At 48.6% G+C, this 19,125-nt stretch overlaps 1 protein-coding gene across 3 annotated transcripts in view; it reads left to right on the plus strand.

Annotated features, from left to right (window-relative positions):
• Window positions 1-19,125, plus strand: part of fshr (follicle stimulating hormone receptor) — a 279,828-nt gene that overhangs the window by 238,039 nt on the left and 22,664 nt on the right. For 2 of the 3 annotated variants that reach the window (XM_072508204.1, XM_072508221.1), the window contains 2 exons: window positions 1,579-1,647; window positions 1,792-1,866. In XM_072508204.1, coding sequence (XP_072364305.1) covers window positions 1,579-1,647; window positions 1,792-1,866 — 144 coding nt within the window. The remainder of the gene's footprint in view (window positions 1-1,578; window positions 1,648-1,791; window positions 1,867-19,125) is intronic. The other variant, XM_072508211.1, reaches the window with a different exon arrangement.

Genomic DNA, 19,125 nt, shown 5'->3' on the forward strand with positions numbered 1-19,125 from the left:
CACTTCTTTGGTAAACCACGGTTCCCTCGCTCGACGCCTTCCTCCCTGCCTGACCGGTACATACTTATCAAGAACACGCAGTAGTTGATCCTTGAACAAGCTCCACTTATCCAGTGTGCCCAACACTTGCAGCCTACTTCTCCACCTTATCCCCCCCAAGTCACATCTAATGGCATCATAATTGCCCTTCCCCCAGCTATAACTCTTGCCCTGAGGTGTATACTTATCCCTTTCCATCATTAACGTCACCGAATTGTGGTCACTGTCCCCAAAGTGCTCTCCTACCTCCAAATCCAACACCTAGCCTGGTTCATTACCCAAAACCAAATCCAATGTGGCCTCGCCTCTTGTTGGCCTGTCAACATATTGTGTCAGGAAACCCTCCTGCACACACTGTACAAAAAACGACCCATCTAATGTACTCGAACTATATCTTTTCCAGTCAATATTTGGAAAGTTAAAGTCTCCCATAATAACTACCCTGCTACTTTCGCTCTTATCCAGGATCATCCTCGCCATCCTTTCCTCTACATCCCTAGAACTATTTGGAGGCCTATAGAAAACTCCCAACAGGGTGGCCTCTCCTTTCATGTTTCTAACCTCAGCCCATACTACCTTTCGGGAAGGAAATCTGTCTTCCTTACTCGGTCTGGCCTACACATGTCTCACCAGCAATGTGATTGATTCTTAAATGTCTTCAGGGATGGGCAATAAATGCTGGCCCAGCCATTGACCCCCACATTCCATGGACAAATACCTTTTAAAAAAGGTTTCATACCCTGTACATGAAAATAAGTCAGTATTTTCCGAGGAGGAAATATGATTTTAAAAATAATATCTATTGGTTACAAAATGGGAAAGCTGCTTTTGCCTTTGTTTGCTCCCAGTTTTTACATTCTCACATCAGAGCAAGTGAGCGCCACAGGAAGTTTATCATGAGTTTCTATCATTAAGATCAGTGGAGAAACTCGAAACTTTTGATGTGATTTCTGAATCCGTGTGATCCAGAAGTGAGAGGACTTAGTTTCAGATTTGGAACATTTACCTTTGTTTCTTTTTTTTTAAATTTAGGGTATCCAATTCATTTTTCCAATTAAGGGGCAATTTAGCGTAGCCAATCCAACAACCCTGCACATATTTCGGTTGTGGGGGTGAAACCCACGCAAACACGGGGAGAATATGCAAACTCCACATGGACAGTGACCCAGGGCTGGGATCGAACCTGGGACCTCGGCGCCGTGAGGCAACCGGGCTAACCACTTGCGCCACTGTGCTGCCCTACCTTTGTTTCTTTTGATCAGTTCTAGTTCTGTTGTCATAAACCCTAAAAATGGCCAGTATGGCAAAAGCGTGCATCACGATTTGTTTCCGGAACCAGTTGGATGTTTTGAAAACTCTAAATAGAACTTTTGTTTGCAATTAAACATTGGTTAATTTAGTGTGTTACTTGTACAATATAGTCTTTTCAAAAACAATCATGTATCTGTTTTAGGCTTTCACTATGTAAGATCATTTAGCAGCAGGGGCAAAACCTAAGAAATCTTTTATCCAATTTTTCCCCTTTGTTTTTAAACACAGAAAGCTGATTAACAATGGCCTCATAGAAGTACAAAGCCATGCATTTAACGGAACAGATTTAGATAATCTGTAAGTTGCTGATTTGGTTTTGTCCCAATGTCACGATTGCAGTTTTTGTGTTTGTGTTGTTGAAGGAACACGCAGCATGTAATTGTCCCATTGTATGGTGGCTGTTCAGGAACTTGAGTGATTTTTACCTTTGTTCACATACAGCAACCTTACAGGAAACCAGAATCTACAGAAACTGCACGATGATGTTTTCATGGGAGCAACAGGTCCAACTGTTCTGTAAGTGGAATGTCAATACAGCATACTGCAAGGAGAAATTAAGGATATTGACACAACTCACTGACATTGTCCAACAATATTTTCAAGCATAAAAATGTCAAAGGGGGTAAAATGAATTTGGATTCAGTTGCAGCTGGTAATATTTGTTAAATTGATTGGAGTAGAAATTAGGCTGATGAACATTTGTCCATTCATTCAACAACTGAACTGGCCTCTCCTTCTCAGAAAAGAAACGGCATTTTCCTGGTTAAATTTCCATTCCGAGCGAGTATTTTAAAAAGTGTTTCTACCTATCATTGGCAAAACAACCAATAGATGGAACACTATGATGTGGAATCTTACCAGAATTTGGTAAAGTGTCAGGCTCAGACTGAAAACTGGCATGTGACTCTCCAGTTGCACAGAGCAGTTTTCTCTTCAAATGCTGAGTGTCTAAGAGAAAGGAAAATGAGTGGGCGTGGTTTGCGCCGACACTCTGGAGGGATAGGACCTGATCGGCTCCACAGAGATTGGGCGCAATCTTCAGAGAATGCCCCAATCATCCCTGCAGCCTAACGGCCCTGGCCCATGCCACGGATATATCGGGGACTCTTCCCCCCCTCCCCCCCACCCAGAAAATCCTTGCTGACATTCACCACTGGCAATCCACTTCCCCCCGCCTCACCAACATTACACTGCGGAAGTATCGCTGGCAATCACTCTCCCATTGTCCACTTTTCCTCCACCACCACACATAAATGCAGCCTCCATGGGGCTCCCACTAGAGCCCACGCCTGCACTGCCCTGGCACAGGTTGGTAGTACCATATTGGCACTGCCAGTTTGGTACTGTGCCCACCCCCCCCCCGGTAATATACATAACTCTGCACCCCGGAGGGATCCCGTCAACTGCTTCTCGTTTGGCCAAAGCTGTTGTCAAGTAACATGGGTGAGGTATGAATATTTAGTGAGGGGAATCATGTGGCAGGGGGTTTGCTAATGATATCAAAATAACTGGAAATCTATTCAAATTAAGTTCACACCCTTTGTGAGCATGAGTCTCGTGATGCCGGCGAGGGGCTGGGAAAATCAGGATGTACGGTCTCTCCGGCGAGAATCGCCTTTCCCGATTCTCGTGGGATTTTCCCACCTGCGTCTCCAATCCCGCGCATGGATGATGTGGGCTCAAAATTGCCCCCTATAGCCTCATACTTTGGCGGCAATTTTGCCAGCCTTTTGACCAGGCCAACAGCATTTGGGGAGAAGTCCTTAACTACCCTAAATTGGACAGTTAACCAGTGACAGCCATTTCATTAGTATCATGTGAGAGTACCATTAAGAAATGGGTGTGTATGTAAATGTCTGGAGTGAGAGTTGTCGTGTGAGGTATAACACTGGCTGCAATTGGATGCAGCATAGATCAAAAAGATACTACAGACCTTGAAGTTAGTTCAATCAGGTTTATTGAACTAATAGCACAGTTAGCACAGTTCTCTGTGGGTTCGACTCTCTGCTAATTTAAGTGTGGTTACTCTGTCTGACTGAACCAGACTAGCTCTTAGCCACGTGGTGGGGGGGGGGGGGGGGGCGGTGAGACTATAACAACACCTGTTGCTCGTTTTAGCCTTAGTTTAATTGCTCTTGTTCTATCACCTTTGTTCTTGAGTCGGCAGGTATCTTTCTGATACTGCCACGTGGTTCAAGTCCGAGTAATGATCAATAATCCAACACACCACTTAGTAAGAGTTAAATCAACGCACATTTATTATATACAGTAGTCGATACTTATACATTAATTCTACTTCTAAGCTACTTCCTACAACTAACAGGCCAATACTTAACTTTGGAAATGGCCCACCAGGTCAGGGAAACGAATGACCTTTCGTATGGGTTCTGAGCCTGCGGGATTCAAAGCTGGTACAGGTCGATAGCCAGGAGCGCCTATCTCATAGCGAGCGTTGGAGTAAGACTTACTGTTTCTTGTGGCTGTTGTAGAGGGTTAGCAGAAGGGTCTCGAAGGGTGCGGAGAGGAGAAGAAGGGTCGATTTGAACTTGGCCCATATTCTTATAGTCCCCAGGGGCTTCCTGCCTCTCGGGGCGGACCTTGTACCTGGTTCCAAGTGATTGGACTTGGTCCCAATCACTTGGTTCGATATTCTCCAATGCTGGAGCGATTCCTTGATCGATGGGCGGTTTCGAGGTGGTCATTCACCTCTCTTTGTGTAAGCTCCTGCTGGCGCCGAAAAGTCTGGGTTGGCTTTGTGTGTCTCATTTGTAGCATATTGTTCCCGGGGATTGCTAATTTATATGCAGATGGCTGGTGTGTTGTTATATTGATGGCTGCAGGTATCGATTCTGTCTGGCCTCCCCAGAGGCGAATACACAGTTTTGCCTGCAGCTGCCTGTTGGCTGATTTTCCCATCAGCCTCTTCCGTTCGTCATTTAAATTGGGGTTTGGCCATTCTAATCGGGAGTTAGCCATTTTAAATGGCTACATTTCCTCCTTGTGATCCTAACGCGAAGCGTGAAGGATCACATCATTATTGTTACTTTCCATTCCCTGACTGGGGGGGACACCTCCTACATGGCCTCTGCACTGACCATAGCTATGCACAAAAAATTTCAACTAACAATTCTAAGGGCGCTATGTCAGACAGGGACATGCATTACAAAACAACAAACTTGGAACCTCTAACTTATCCTTAGCATACTACCCTCGCGAAACATTCCATTACCCTACCTTCCTCGATTATACAACAAAATCATAGCATTTCATACAGTCTTTCCTGGCTTGGCAGTCAAGCTCAGGATCATACAATTTTTACTCCTGAAAAAGTTTTTTACATCGCTGTATTTACAACAACAATAAACGCAAGTGAATGCACTTTATTATAGATCGCGGGGGTCGGGGGTCTGGTCGTAACCGAACATAGGGGATCTGATCCTATATACCGGGGGTAGGCTCTCCTTCTCCATTTTCGTAGACGCATTGTCTGCACTACACAGCAGAGTATCGCCAACGCTAATAGTGTTTCGATCACATCTGACATGGAGTACCAGGTTATGAAACTGGCACACCAAGAAGATGTAGTGTCGCTGGTGACTGGACTCTGGGTACTGCGGGACAGTGAAACATTAACGGCTGGGGCGTTTGAAGTCATGGGGTTCGCGTTCACACGCAACCAAAAGTTCATATACAGTATGTTGATCAATATGAAGGAAGTCCTCATGGCTGTTCTCTTTCCTTCTCTTTCTTTATTTTCTCCGGTCCTGGAGCTTCTGGAGTTCTGTAGAAACAAGCATAGTATCTGTAACTATCTTTGTGTAATATCTGATATGCTAGTGTGTCTGTCCTTTGGTGCCAATTATTCCCTTATAATTGGTCACTATGTGTGACACCCTCATTTTTTTTCAAAAAACAAATTTTAGGACACGGCACACTTCCCAATGACGGACCAGTGCTGATTTACCATCCAAATGTTCCAGGATGTAAATAGCAGATGGCCGGCAACCTAAGGGTTACCTAAACAAACAAAACGTTTTGAAATGAAAAATGCCAAATGAGGTGCGTATGGGCCGCGACGGGTAAGAGATGGATGGAGTCCCCGGGTAGGACGGCTACCAATGCCGTATCTCCCCTACCCGAGCATAGCTGACCAGAGGGGGGTTCCCAGGCAGGGCGGGTCCCAAGCCGTTTCTCCACTGCCTGAGCAACCGACAAGAACGGGCAAAAATGTATTCATCGTGGTGGGGCTGCCGTAGTGGTTCTACCTTCGAACCAGAAGGGCAGTTACAAGCGGGCGTCTGATACCCGAACAAGTATCAGCTGAAAAGCTAGTTCCTCTGAACAAGCGTGTGGCAGCGGTGGGTCTCTGTTGGCAAGTGCTCAGACGTTTCAGGTGATTGGGTGTGTGGCAGTGAGAAAAATTCTCCTGTCGGACATACAACATGTAACAAACTTACAAAACAACATAAAACATTCTGCAGGTTCCATCAGGAAGGACAACACTTCTCCCAAGCGGTTCCTTTAAAACATCATCTGGACACCTCAGTTCTCGGTTGCGAACAGGGTCGCAAAGGGGTTGGCGGTTTGGGAGTCAGACCCAAGGTCGTCCTCTTCTCCCGGGTGCCAAACTCTGGAGTGGATTAGGGCTGAAAGGGCTGCATGGTGTAAGTTGGGGCTGCTCTCGTCGTTGCGGACGAGTCGGTATGAGTTGTCACGGTGCCAATAATTGGTGTCTAGTTGTGTGGGGACAAAATCAGGGCCGTCAGTGTGGTTCGGTGGTCGGTGGTGGGGTTTGTTCAGAGAAGTGATCAGGAAGGGATCACTTGGATCGTAGTCGGAGTCGCTGGGTGTGGGTCCGGTTGCATGGGGATAGTAGGGAGGCGTGCTGTGGCTATCGTCCGAGTCACAGTCGTTGTCTCTGCTGCTGCAGTCTGTGGGCGTTCCGGGGCGGAGTGTATATTTTGGGGGTGGAGTCAAGGTCGAGTCCGTGGCTGGGCTGGACGTGGTGGGGGTTGGTAGGGGTACGTCGGCTGTGGGCGGGGTGTGGTCTGCGTCAAGCATGACATGGTGTGCGTGGTTCGACTGTGTTCCATAAAACTTCAGCTGGTTTATATGAAACCACGCAGTCGAACCATTGGGGTACATTATTTTGTAAACGGAAGGGCTTACTTTATCCGCAATGGAATACGAACCCGAGTATTTAGGTGACAGGAATGTGCTGGGGTTATATACGGAAAGCATCACTTGCTGTCCGATATCGTACTCAGTCGCATGCACTGTCTTGTCGAAACAAGCCTTGCTCTGTCTCTTCCGTGTGCCCAATTTTACTGCGGCTGCTAGCTGAGCCGTTTTAACATTTTCCACTAATTGCTCCACTGCTTTCTCGTGTGTGAGGGCCGTCACTTCGGGGCTGGTCAAGTCCAAACCTGACAAATATACTGTGCCTTTCATGGGGCGTCCGGTCATGAGGGTGTGTGGGGTGTAACCTGTGGAAGTAGAAATTGTGTTACGTATAAACATCAGCGCAAAAGGGAGGACTGAGTCTCAAGTGGTGTTGTTCTGCTGGACCATCTTTCTGAGGTTGGATTTTAGGGTCCAATTCATGCGCTCCACGATACCACTCGACTGTGGGTGGTATTCTATGTGAAATTTTTGGGTGATGCCAAATATCGTGAGGGCGTTCTGCATGACAGGTCCCCGTAAAATGGGAACCTTGGTCGGATTCAATGCTGCGAGGGAGTCCCCATCTTGTAAAGACGTCGTGGGTTAGAATCTTGGCTGTGGTTCTTGCAGTGTTTGTGCGGGCTGGCAATGCTTCCACCCATTTTGTAAAAATGTCTATGACCACAAGTACATATTTATAGCCATTCCTGCAAGAGGGCAATGGACCTATAAAATCAATCTGGAGGTTAGTCCAGAGGCCATTAACGGGTCGGGTGTGGCTGAGTTGGGCCTTTTTGGCATATCTGTTGGGGTTATTCTGCGCACAGATAAGACAATTTTCGATGTAATGGCTTACATCTTCCTTTAAATTTGGCCACCAACAAAGCTGTTTGAGATGGGCTGTAGTGGGAGCGATTCCCTGATGTCTATGACCATCATAGAACAAACAAATCAATTGGTTCCTGTCCTGTTCAGGAACCACATAAAGGGTGTCCTTCAACACCACACCGTCATGTGTGTTCAGTGTATCTCTAAACCTCTCGTAGGAGGCGGGATACTTCCCTTTTACAATCTCCGTGAGATTGGTGTCCTGCTTCTGGGCCTCTACTAGATCCTCGATCTTTTTCTGTGTGACCTGAACTGCACTCACTGGCGCGCTTTCGGGGGGTTTCCAAAAATACCCATGTCTGGAACCTGCCTTAGCCAGTGCGTCGGCTTTTACATTTCATGGGGGGGAGGAACGATGGTGGCTGCGGACTTTGATGATCCCAAAAGTCCTGTTCTCGGCTTTTTCTAAAATATGGCGGAGTAATGGGGCTGAGGAGAGGGGTTTCCCATCTGCGGAAACAAATCCTCTTTCTTCCCACAGGGGCAGAAATGCCGTAAGGCTGTTACAGACAAAGAGGCTGTCTGAGTATATGTCTGCTGGGCTGTGGAAGGAATCTGGGTGCTCAATTATATATGCAATGGCCGCAAGCTCTGCTGCTTGCGTGCCTAAGTGTCCGGGTAGTTTCAACGATATTTCCGCGAGGGCGCGCCCCTGCTCGTCCTCGACATAGATCCCGCAACCTGTTATGCGCTTCCCATCCAAGACTGTGGAAGACCCATCCACATAAATATGGGCTCACACGTGTCTGTGTGCGGGGGGCTCTGAGTTGAATTACCTATCTGTCTGGGGGGTGTTTTAGCTATAAAGGGGCCTGTGTTGTGGTATGGAGAGATAATCTCACATTCATGGGGGGTTCCGGGGTACTGTAAATTGTCGTCTAAGTAGGTGTGTGTCTTTGTCCTTTTCACAGTGATGTCCCGTCCCTGCAAGAGAAGGGTCCATCTGGCTGCTCTTATTTGGCTGACTGTACCGTCCTTGAGTCGTCCGTCCAGTAAAGGTTGGGTGGTGGTGTGTTCAGTCAGAATTGTGATGGGGTTCAGTCCGGTAATACATGAAAAGTACTGGACTGCCCAGAAAACTGCGAGCAGGTGCCTCTCACAGGCTGCAAATCCCTGCTCCACTGCATCTAAAAGTCGGGAGGCGTAAGCTACGGGCCTTAACTGGTCATGCCGTTTCTGCAGGAGCACAACTGAAAGGGTGCAGACTGTGGTCGCTACCTCTATGGCGTAAGGGAAAAGCGGGTCTGGAACATGCAGTGCGGGGGCTGCTATGAGTGCCTGTTTTAAAGAGTCCACAGCATCCGTATGCTGCGGAAGCCATTCCCAGGGGGCTCCTTTCTTTAGGAGGTCTGAGCGGGGCGCTGCCTTGCTGGCGAAACCGTCAATGTAGTTTCGGCAGTAGCCAACCAGTCCTAAAAACGACCGGAGGGCTGAAACATTCTGGGGAAGGGGCAATTTAGCGATCGAGTCAATCCTTTTATGCTCGATCTCGCGTTTACCGTGCGTGATAATTGTTCCCAAATATATCACCTTTTCTTCCAAAATCTGGGCCTTTTTGGGGTTGACTTTACAACCAATTGAATGTAATAGTTCCAGGAGTTCAGACAGAAGCTCACTGTGCTCTTCCTTGGTGTCTGTCTGCAGGAATAGGTCGTCTACATACTGTACCAGACATTCGGGGCGAGAGAATTTTGCTAATTCATTTGCCAGCTGTCGGTGGAAAATGGAGGGGGAGTTGTGGAATCCTTGTGGCAGGCATGTCCACGTGTACTGCTGCGCTTTAAAGGTGAAGGCAAATTTGTACTGGCACGCTTTTGCCAATGGAATGGACCAGAATCTATTACTGATGTCCAAAACCGTAAAGTATCGGGAATTGAGTCCCTGCTTGAGCATGGTCTCGGGACTTGTTGCTACAGTGGGGGCTGCTGCGGGGGTGACTTTGTTGAGTTCCCGATAATCAATGGTCAGTCGCCATGATCCATCGGGCATTCTCACTGGCCATATCGGGGCATTATTAATGGAGCCTACTGATCTAAGTACACCCTGCTCTAATAAGCTCTCTATTACTTTTAAGATTTCTCCCTCTGCCTCTAGGGGAAATCCGTACTGCTTCTGGGGTCTAGGGTTAGGTCCTGTTTTACGGAGCCAGTCATCCGTCCACAGTCGTGCTTGTGGGTCGCGAATGCTGCCCTGTTCTTTTGCAGAACTGCCCTAGCCTGCTTGTCCGTACTAAGTGTGGTAGGGTTGAACCAAAATTCGCCTACAGCACTAATTTTGTTCATATATTCGCCCATGTTGAGCGTTGCGGGGCTCTTGCGGATTTCGCCATCTTCCAGACACACTGGTTGACTGGATCAAATGAAAGGTGGTGGGACTTCATGAAATCAATTCCCAGAATGTGTTCTGTTGTGTGGGGCAGGTCAACTAAAACCACGGGGTGTTTGGTGGTGATGGTCCCGAATTGAATGGGTACAGGGGCTGTGATGTGTCCCTGCTGCGAGTGGCCTGTCAAGTCGTTGAGGGTGATAGTGGCTGTCGTGGGCCACGTGTCTTTTTGAAATAGGGTGGAGGAATTTATGATGGTGCGGGACCCTCCTGTGTCCCAAAGAAATTCGATAGGCTGTCCCCGAATTTTCGCTGCAACTACGGGTCGTCCTGACCTATCCCAAAGGGTGTCGCAGACCCAACTGGGGGAGCCCGTACACTGTCAGTCCGTTCCGCTCAAGTCCGTCTGATCCGAACGGGTGCTAACGCTATGGATGGGCTCTGTCTTTTTCTTACTCAGAGTGCCTGTCTGTTGGGCTCTCTGTGGCTTTTTAGGGGCATTGCACACTTTTGCGAAATGTCCCAACTGTCCGCAATTGTAACACTCTTGTGACTTGGGTGGGGGGCTGTTCTTTCCCTCATTCACCCATGCGGGGTTCTGGTGTGTTGTTTTTACTGCCTGCATATCTGCGCCGGCCTGCTTTTCCTCGCTATTTTCAACGGTGGGTTTGCTCTGAACAGATTGCTCTCAAACGCGGGACAATCTTTTAACTACCCACTTCTCGTTATGGGCCTCCTCCGAGGGATCATAACTCGTACAGGCTTTCTGTCCTGCATCTGTGGCATGGGAGATAAGGGTGCGGGTCCATTTGGCCATGGTGTCTGGGGACAAATGGGCACGGTCTACGTCTCCGAAGACTGCTGCAAAGTGAATTCACAGGCGTCCAGCGAACGCTGTGGTGTGCTCAGATTTCTTCTGCCTACATTTATTGAGGCCATCCAGGATTATACCCGATCGCATCCAGGATCGCGGTATGCATTTCTGCAAGGGTGCGTCCTCCTACTTTCTGTGGGTCGGGAAGGGCTGCTGCTACCGACAGATCTAAACTTAAAACCATGAACTTTACATGCTCTCTCTCGTCCAGGCCGTACATGTTCGCCTGATGTCTAACTGTGGCAAAGAAATGTTGGGGGTCTGCGGCGGGGAGGAATGGTGTGATCTTCTAGCACGCATCCCGTAATTGGGTCACTGTTAAGTGGGTGGAATATAGATATTCCGCATCGTCTGATGTGGCTGTGAGGTGGGTGGTTACAGGGTTCATTGGAGCCTGAACTATCTGCTGTGTGGGGGGTTGGGGTGCTTTTCTCTTTTGGAGCTTTCCCTGTGCACATGTTCCCTGAACATATCTCTGCGCTGTTTCGTGTAACTCTTCCCAATCAGGGCCGTCTTCCTGGTCTAACTTTTCCCCAAAGGTTTCCTGAAAACCTTTCTGAACAGAAAGCAGTGATTGCAGCTCTGAAATCTGCTTCCAGCACTTTGCATGGTCTATGGTGCTCTGTCTTTGTTCTGTGGTGGCAGCGTGGAGTGCTCTTAATGCTGCCTTGAGATCACTACACTGTTTCTGTAGCGTCTCTACTTGTTTTTCTGTCTCTTCTCTTACCAGGACTGCACGTTGCGTGTCCTGATAGGCCTTTTCATATTGCGACTGGAAACTGCTTAAATGCGCCAGACAAGACTGGTGAGCCCGTTTGGCGTCAGCCACCTCTCCATCTTTTGCTGTCAATTTCCTCCTTAATTCTAAATTCTCTTTTTCAACTTCGCTTACATAGACTTTACTCATCCAATGTATGCCCTCAACTTCTTTGCGGAGCGTCTTGACGACCTCCTCTGTGCCTCGCAATTGTGCCAAACAGGACACGATTGCCATCGGCTTGCGAGCTTTTCCCAAGCTCTTTTTGTGTATCTCGCTCATGTTCTCCCACCAAGTATGCCCGATACTTCCGGGACCTGATTCCTCATTATCGCAGAAATCATTCCACAGGGGCCATCCTTTGCCCTTGAGGTATTTCCGGATTTCCTCCTCACAAATGGGACATTGTCCCACTCTACTGCTGCTGGTCGCTGCGACCGCAAATTCCTCAGGGTTCATGAGGCACTGCATTGCCTGCATGGCCATCTCTCCTATCCGACTACTTCTTCTAAATTTGGAACAGGGGAGCTAAGGCGGTGTTGTAAATGCGGGTACGGCTTTCGCTACTTTCCGATATACAAACTTCCGACAGTTTTGATGCAACAAAAATCTATCAGTTTTACCTTATAGCCCTGTTAGTTACGCATGCATGTACACACTTCCGAATTATGAGTATTGATCAGAACTGCTTGAACACTTGTGGTTTTCTGTTTCCAATTGGGTTTCTAATTCAAATTCTTGGGTTCTCCCAGAGTGGTTTTCCACTTCTAGATCGAGTCCCGTCAGGATGTCATCAAAATGTTGCTCGTTTTAGCCTTAGTTTAATTGCTCTTGTTCTATCACCTTTGCTCTTGAGTCGGCAGGTATCTTTCTGATACCGCCACGTGGTTCAAGTCCGAGTAATGATCAATAATCCAACACACCGCTTAGTAAGAGTTAAATCAACGCACATTTATTACATACAGTAATCAATACTTATACATTAATTCTACTTCGAAGCTACTTCCTATAACTAACAGGCCAATACTTAACTTTGGAAATGGCCCACCAGGTCAGGGAAACGAATGGCCTTTCGTATGGGCTCTGAGCCTGCGGGATTCAAAGCTGGTACAGGTCGATAGTCAGGAGTGCCTATCTCGTAGCGAGCGTTGGAGTAAGACTTACTGTTTCTTGCGGCTGTTGTAGAGGGTCAGCAGAAGGGTCTCGAAGGGTGCGGAGAGGAGAAGAAGGGTCGATTTCAACTTGGCCCCTATTCTTATAGTCCCCAGGGGCTTCCCGCCTCTCAGGGTGGACCTTGTACCTGGTTCCAAGTGATTGGACTTGGTCCCAATCACTTGGTTCGATATTCGCCAATGCTGAAGCGATTCCTTGATCGATGGGCGGTTTCGAGGTGGTCATTCGCCTCTCTTTGTGTAAGTTCCTGCTGGCGCCGAAAAGTCTGGGTTGGCTTTGTGTGTCTCATTTGTAGCATATTGTTCCCGGGGATTGCTAATTTATATGCAGATGGCTGGTGTGTTGTTATGTTGATGGCTGCAGGTATCGATTCGGTCTGACTTCCCCAGAGGCGAATACACAGTTTTACCTGCAGCTGCCTGTTTGAGTCCTGTTGGCTGATTTTCCCATCAGCCTCTTCCGTTCGCCATTTTAAATCGGGGTTTGGCCATTCCAATCGGGAGTTAGCCATTTTAACTGGCTACACACCCTTGACTGGCTCTCTAGATGTTCATTAGTGGAAAGAGGAGAGTGTGAGTGCCTCGTATTTTTTATAGTCAGATCCCACCCCTGAGTGCCCTGCCTGCTTATTGGTCATGTCCTGTGATCTGTGTCCATTAGCTGCTTGTCTGTATATCATTATGTGTGTGTCTGCATATCATGACATCCCCCCTTTTTTTTATGTTTGGATGACATATGTGAAGTTTTTACAAGAATAGGCCAATATTAACATATATACATGCAGTGAAAACAGGTGTCTAATGCGAGAACACAGAACATAGCAAACAGAACAAATGTTCATAAGTCCAGTCTCTGTGGCTTGCGTCTGATCCTGGTCGACCACCGGAGAGGTGGTGGTGGGGACGACAGCACCTTGATGGTGTTGCTCTGTTTCTCTGGTTCTAAATATGGAGGTCAATATGGTCGCCTTCCTTAATCCTAATTATGTTTGCTTTAGAGTCGCCAGGTATGCCTCGATACTGCCACAAGGTTCAAATCCGAATATTGATCAAAGAGCCAATACACCAGTTAGTTAGTTCAAAGTCAATACTATTTATTTACACTCACAGTAATATCTACTCATGCACAAAGTACTACAAACTAAACTATCTCTGGCGTTAACGCCTATACTTAGCTTCGTGTGCCCACTCAGTCAGAGGAACAATGGCCGTTGTTCGGATCTGAGGTTGTTAGGTTTGAAGAGGTACAGGAGAACAGCTAAGGTCATCCGTCTGGTAGCGAGCGTTGACCTTGGACTTACTTGCTTCTGGTGCAACTGGTGAATGGGTCTCTCCGGTTTGAGAGCCAAATCCAAGAGAGCGATTCTCTCTCGGGGGTTTCTTCTTATACCCGGAGGGGCTTCGCGCGCTTTTGGGCGGGGCTGAAACCTGACCCTAATTAATTGGGCCGTATCTTGATCACTCGTATTGATCTTGACCAATAAAGGGGTGGGTGTCCTGATGGCTGGGTGTGTCTCTGGTGGCCGTTGGCCTTGCTTTGTTTGTGCTTTTAGTTGGGGAACTGGCGCCGGGATGTCTGAAACAGTATCGGTTGCTTGAGTGTCTTTCCTTTGTTCCCGGAGATGGGCCATCAATATGTTAATTGACCTATAGTTTCAATTCCGTCTGGGAGCTGTTTCTCCAATATGCATACAGGTTCTGTGCCTGGTTGTTTTCCTAACATTGTCCACAGTTGCCTACATTCTGTATTCTGGAAGTGGCCATCCCAGATGGCTACAATGGGCGGGATTGAAGCCTGACTGGTGGCCTCGTGAGTCGAGGTATCAGGGGGTGGCAAAACAACAGAAGGAAATGGAGAAGAATGTGGTTGCGGGCGGGCAACATTGCGCAGTGCTCCTCTGTTTTGTTGCATAACAGAACCATCAGCCAGACGCACAACATACGAGCGAGGGTCAGCCTGTCGAACAACGACAGCAGAGCTGACCAGCCGCCATCAGGGATCTTGACCCGAACAGTGTCGGACGGGGATAACACGGGCAAATCGGTGGCATGAGCATCATAGCCCTGTTTTTGCCGGTCTCGGAGTTGCTGCACCTTCTGCAGCACCGGGAGGTGATCCAGGTTGGGCACGTGTATGGCTGGAATTGTCGTTCGCAGGTCCCTGTTCATCAGGAGTTGAGCAGGCGACATGCCAGTGGACAGTGGGGCCGCCCTGTACGCAAGCAGCGCAAGGTGAATGTCAGACGCAGAATCCGCGGCCTTGCAGATGAGCTGCTTCACTATGTGCACCCCTTTCTCAACTTTTCCGTTTGACTGCGGATAGTGTGGGCTGGAAGTGAGGTGTTTGAACTGATACGACTGGGCAAACCGAGACCATTCATGGCTGCTGAAGCACGGGCCATTGTCACTCATGACAGTGAGTGGGATACCATGCCTGGAGAACGTCTCCTTACAGGCCTTGATGACGGACCGAGACGTGGGGTCTGAGAGCTTCACGTCTTCAGGGTAATTGGAAAAATAATCAATGATTAACACGTAATCACGACCATTTGCATGAAAGAGGTCGATGCCAAACTTGGACCACGGAGAGGTTTCGATTTCATGCTGCTGAAGTGTCTCTTAACTCTGCGCTGGCTGGAAGCGTTGACAGGTCGCACAGTTAAGGACCATATTCGCAATGTCCTGGCTGATCCCGGGCCAGTGGACAACCTGCCTGGCTCTGCGTCTGCACTTCACGACGCGCAGTTGGCCCTCATGGATTTGACGGAGCACCAAGCTCTGGAGACTGTGTGAAATTACAATCCGATCCAGTTTGAGGAGGATGCCATCAACCACCATCAGGTCGTCCTTTACATTGAAAAATTGAGGGTCTTTGGCTGTCTCCTCACGGATACAAATCACCTTCTCATCAGATGCCGGGAGGGTGCTAGCACACAGCTGCACCTGTGACTCAACCTGTGACTCAATTTGCCGGATGACATTCAGTGGTTCACTAGGCACGGTGATGGAGCGGGACAGTGTATCGGCAATGATGAGCTCCTTGCCAGGAGTGTAGTCCAGGTCAAAGTCGTACCTTCTGAGTTTGAGGAGGATGCGCTGCAACCGAGGCGTCATGTCATTCAGGTCCTTGTGGATAATGTGGACCAGAGACCTGTGATCCGTCTCGACTGTGAATGTCGGCAGGCCGTAGACATGGTCGTGAAACTTGAGAATGCCAGTGAGAAGGCCCAGGCATTCCTTCTCGATTTGTGCATACCTTTGTTCGGTGGGCGACATTGCCCTTGATGCATAGGCAACCGGTCCCCAGGAAGAGGTGTCATCGTGTTGCAGCAGGACCGCACCGATGCCATCCTGCCTCGCATCTGTCGAGATTTTCGTTTCCCTGTCTGGGTCGAAAAATGCCAATACGGGTGCAGTGGTGAGCTTGGCTTTCAGCTCCAACCACTCTGCCTGATGGGCCGCCTTCCACTCGAGGGCAGTGGACTTCTTCACTAGGTTTCGTAGGGCCGTGGTGTGTTTGGGATGAACTTACCCAGAAAATTGACCATGCCCAGGAAGCGCAATACCGCCTTCTTGTCTTCCGGGACCTTCATGGCTGCGATGGCCTTGACCTTGTCGGGGCACACACCCTGCTGAGAGATCTGGTCTCCTAGGAACTTGAGTGTCAACATGCCAAAGTAACATTTGGCCCTGTTCAGCTTCAGGCCATTGGCGTGGACACGGCGGAATAGCTGCTGGAGACGGGAAACATGCTCCTCAGGGGTCGTGGACCATATGATGATGTCGTCCACGTACACACGAACCCCTTCGATGTCCTCCATCATCTGTTCCATGATGTGATGAAATATCTCCGATGCCGAGACGATGCCGAATGGCATACGGTTATAGCAGTATCTGCCAAATGGTCGGTTGAAGGTGCAGAGCCTTCTGCTGGACTCATCAAGCTGGATTTGCCAGAATCCATGTGACGTATCTAACTTCGTGAAAAACCTTGCATGTGCCATCTCACTGGTGAGTTCCTCCCACTTCGGGATGGGGTAGTGTTCACGCATTATATTCTGGTTGTGATCCTTGGGATCAATGCCGATGCGCAGGTCTCCGGAGGGTTTTTTAACCACCATCATCGAGCTGACCCAGTCAGTCAGTTCAGTTACCCTGGAAATGATCCCCTGCTGCTGCAGCTCCTTGAGCTGTTCCTTCAGGCGCTCCTTCAGCGGAGCCGGGACACGGCGTGGTGCATGGACCACTGGCTTGGCATCAGGTTGCTGTAGAGTCTTGTACCGATATGGCAAAGTGCCCATCCCGTCAAACACATCTGGATACTGAGCGAGGATGTCGTCAATGCCAGCTTGAAGATCCACGTTGGAGGATGTCGTTGAATAAACCCGCTGCACCAGGTTTAGCTTTTTGCAGGCATGTGCGCCCTGTAGGGATGCCCTGTCCGGCTTGACAATATCAAACCTTAGCCGTGCATGGGTGCTCCGGTTGGAGACGAGTAGATGGCAGGACCCCAGTACCGTGATGGCATTACCATTATAGTCCAGGAGCTGGCAGGCTGCTGGAAGGACCTTGGGGGGCTTCTTGATGCGTTTGAAGTCTGCCTGTGAGAGGAGGTTAGCAGAAGCACCTGTGTCCAGCTTGAACTGGATGGAGCAGCGGTTGACCTGCATCACCGCACGCCATTCGTCCTCCGAATCCACAGCAAGGATGGACTGGATGCGAGATGAGTTAGGTGTGGCATGTTCACGTGTAGTAATGATGCCCACTCGGTAGGCGGACTCCAGGCGCTCGTCCTCTGGATCCATTGTACTGCCAGGATCAGAATCCTGTAATCGTCGTTACACATTCTGGACGCGCCGTCGTCGGAATTGGGAGCGCTGGCCTCTGACTGGTAGTGCAGACCTGCACAGGGCTGCATAGTGTCCAGGCTTCCCGCAGTTTAAACATCGCCTGCCTCTTGCAGGGCAGTGTCCCTTTATGTGGCGTTGCCGCAGTTCGGGCACGTCATGACGTCGGCGTCGTGACGGGGTGTACGTCGTTGCACATGCGCAGTGCAGTCAGTCGATGTCTGCACCTGCGCAGTGTGGGTGTCGGCCGCTTCGTTATCCCGTTCACATCGCGCATGCGTGGGGCTCCGGGAAAAGCGCGCGAGATGGCTGCTGTCTTCAATGCTAAGGCACTGCATCCAGGAGATGACCTGCACACTCTCTGCCTCGTGGGAGGCAAGTTTCTCATTTTCAGCCGATTTGTATGGGAATACCGATTTTTTGCGTGCTCGTGCACTGTACACGTTTCAATCGCGAGTGGCAGAGTCATATGCTTGATTTTTAAGAGCTGCTCTCTCAGAGGATCAGAGTGAACTCCAAACACAATTTGGTCTCTGATCATGGAGTCATCAATGTCACCAAAGTTGCAGGACAGCGCTAGCAGGCGGAGGCTAATTAAGAAGGCACTGAAAGATTCATCGTTACCTTGAAGACATTTGAATATGTAGCGCTCAAAGATTTCATTGGTGTCCACTTCAGAGTGACTATCGAACTTGTCCAGGATGGCCTGAAACTTTGTCTTGTCCTGGCCTTTGGTGAAGTTAAACAAGTTGAAGAGTTTGATGGCTTGATCACCCGCTGTTGAGAGGAGAAGTGCGATCTTTCTTGCATCAGACGCACCATCGAGGTCTGAGGCTTCGATGTGCAGCAGAATCTTTTGCTTGAATATCCGTCAGTTGGCACTGAGATTGCCGGAGGTCCTGAGCTGGTGAGGAGTCTGAATCTTCTCCATGGTGCCGGGATACATTTGATGATCATCACGGAATGGACTGAGGTAAGCCACCTTAAATTAGTAGTGTCCTGATATCATGTCGTGTTAGGTGCACCGGTATAACACTGGCTGCAACTGAATGCAGCGTAGATCAAAAAAATACTCCAGACCTTGAAGTTCGTTCAATCCGTTTTATTGAACTAATAGCACAGTTTGCACAGTTCTCTGTGAATTCGACTCTCTGCTAACTTAAGTGTGGTTACTCTGTCTGACTGAACCAGACTAGCTCTTGGCTTGGTGGGGGTGTGAGATTGTAACAACACCCTTGACTGACTCTCTAAATGTTCATCAGTGGAAAGAGGCGGAGTGTAAAATCGCACCCCTGAGTGTCCTGCCTGCTTATTGGTCATGTCCGGTTCTCTGTGTCCATTAGCTGCTTGTCTGTATATCATTATGTGTGTGTCCGCATATCATGACAAGAGTACCTTTAATAAATGGGTGTTTATTACTGCAATGATGTCAGAGAGTGGGTGGTGCTGGGCTGTCTGGTAGCTTTTTACTTTTGTTTTAGGCTGTTTGCTGCAGGGTGTGTTTTAGTTTAGTTTTCGGAGCTGGATAGCTGCAGACACAGCCAGAAGGTGTATTAGAGTCTTTCGCTGTAATCTAAAGACTGTAAATCGAACCTTTGGTGATTTAAAACTAAAAGCTGCACTCAGTAGTGACTTTAACCTGATGCGCTTCTGCTGAAAGATTTTTAAAAAGTCTTCTGGATGTTAAAAGGACAGCTTAAGAATTACTTAGTGATGTATTGTTTGGGGGTTGTAGTTGAATTAATGGTT

Source organism: Scyliorhinus torazame, chromosome 1 (genome assembly GCF_047496885.1).
Source record: "Scyliorhinus torazame isolate Kashiwa2021f chromosome 1, sScyTor2.1, whole genome shotgun sequence".
In the NCBI taxonomy this organism is placed as follows: Eukaryota; Metazoa; Chordata; class Chondrichthyes; order Carcharhiniformes; family Scyliorhinidae; genus Scyliorhinus; species Scyliorhinus torazame.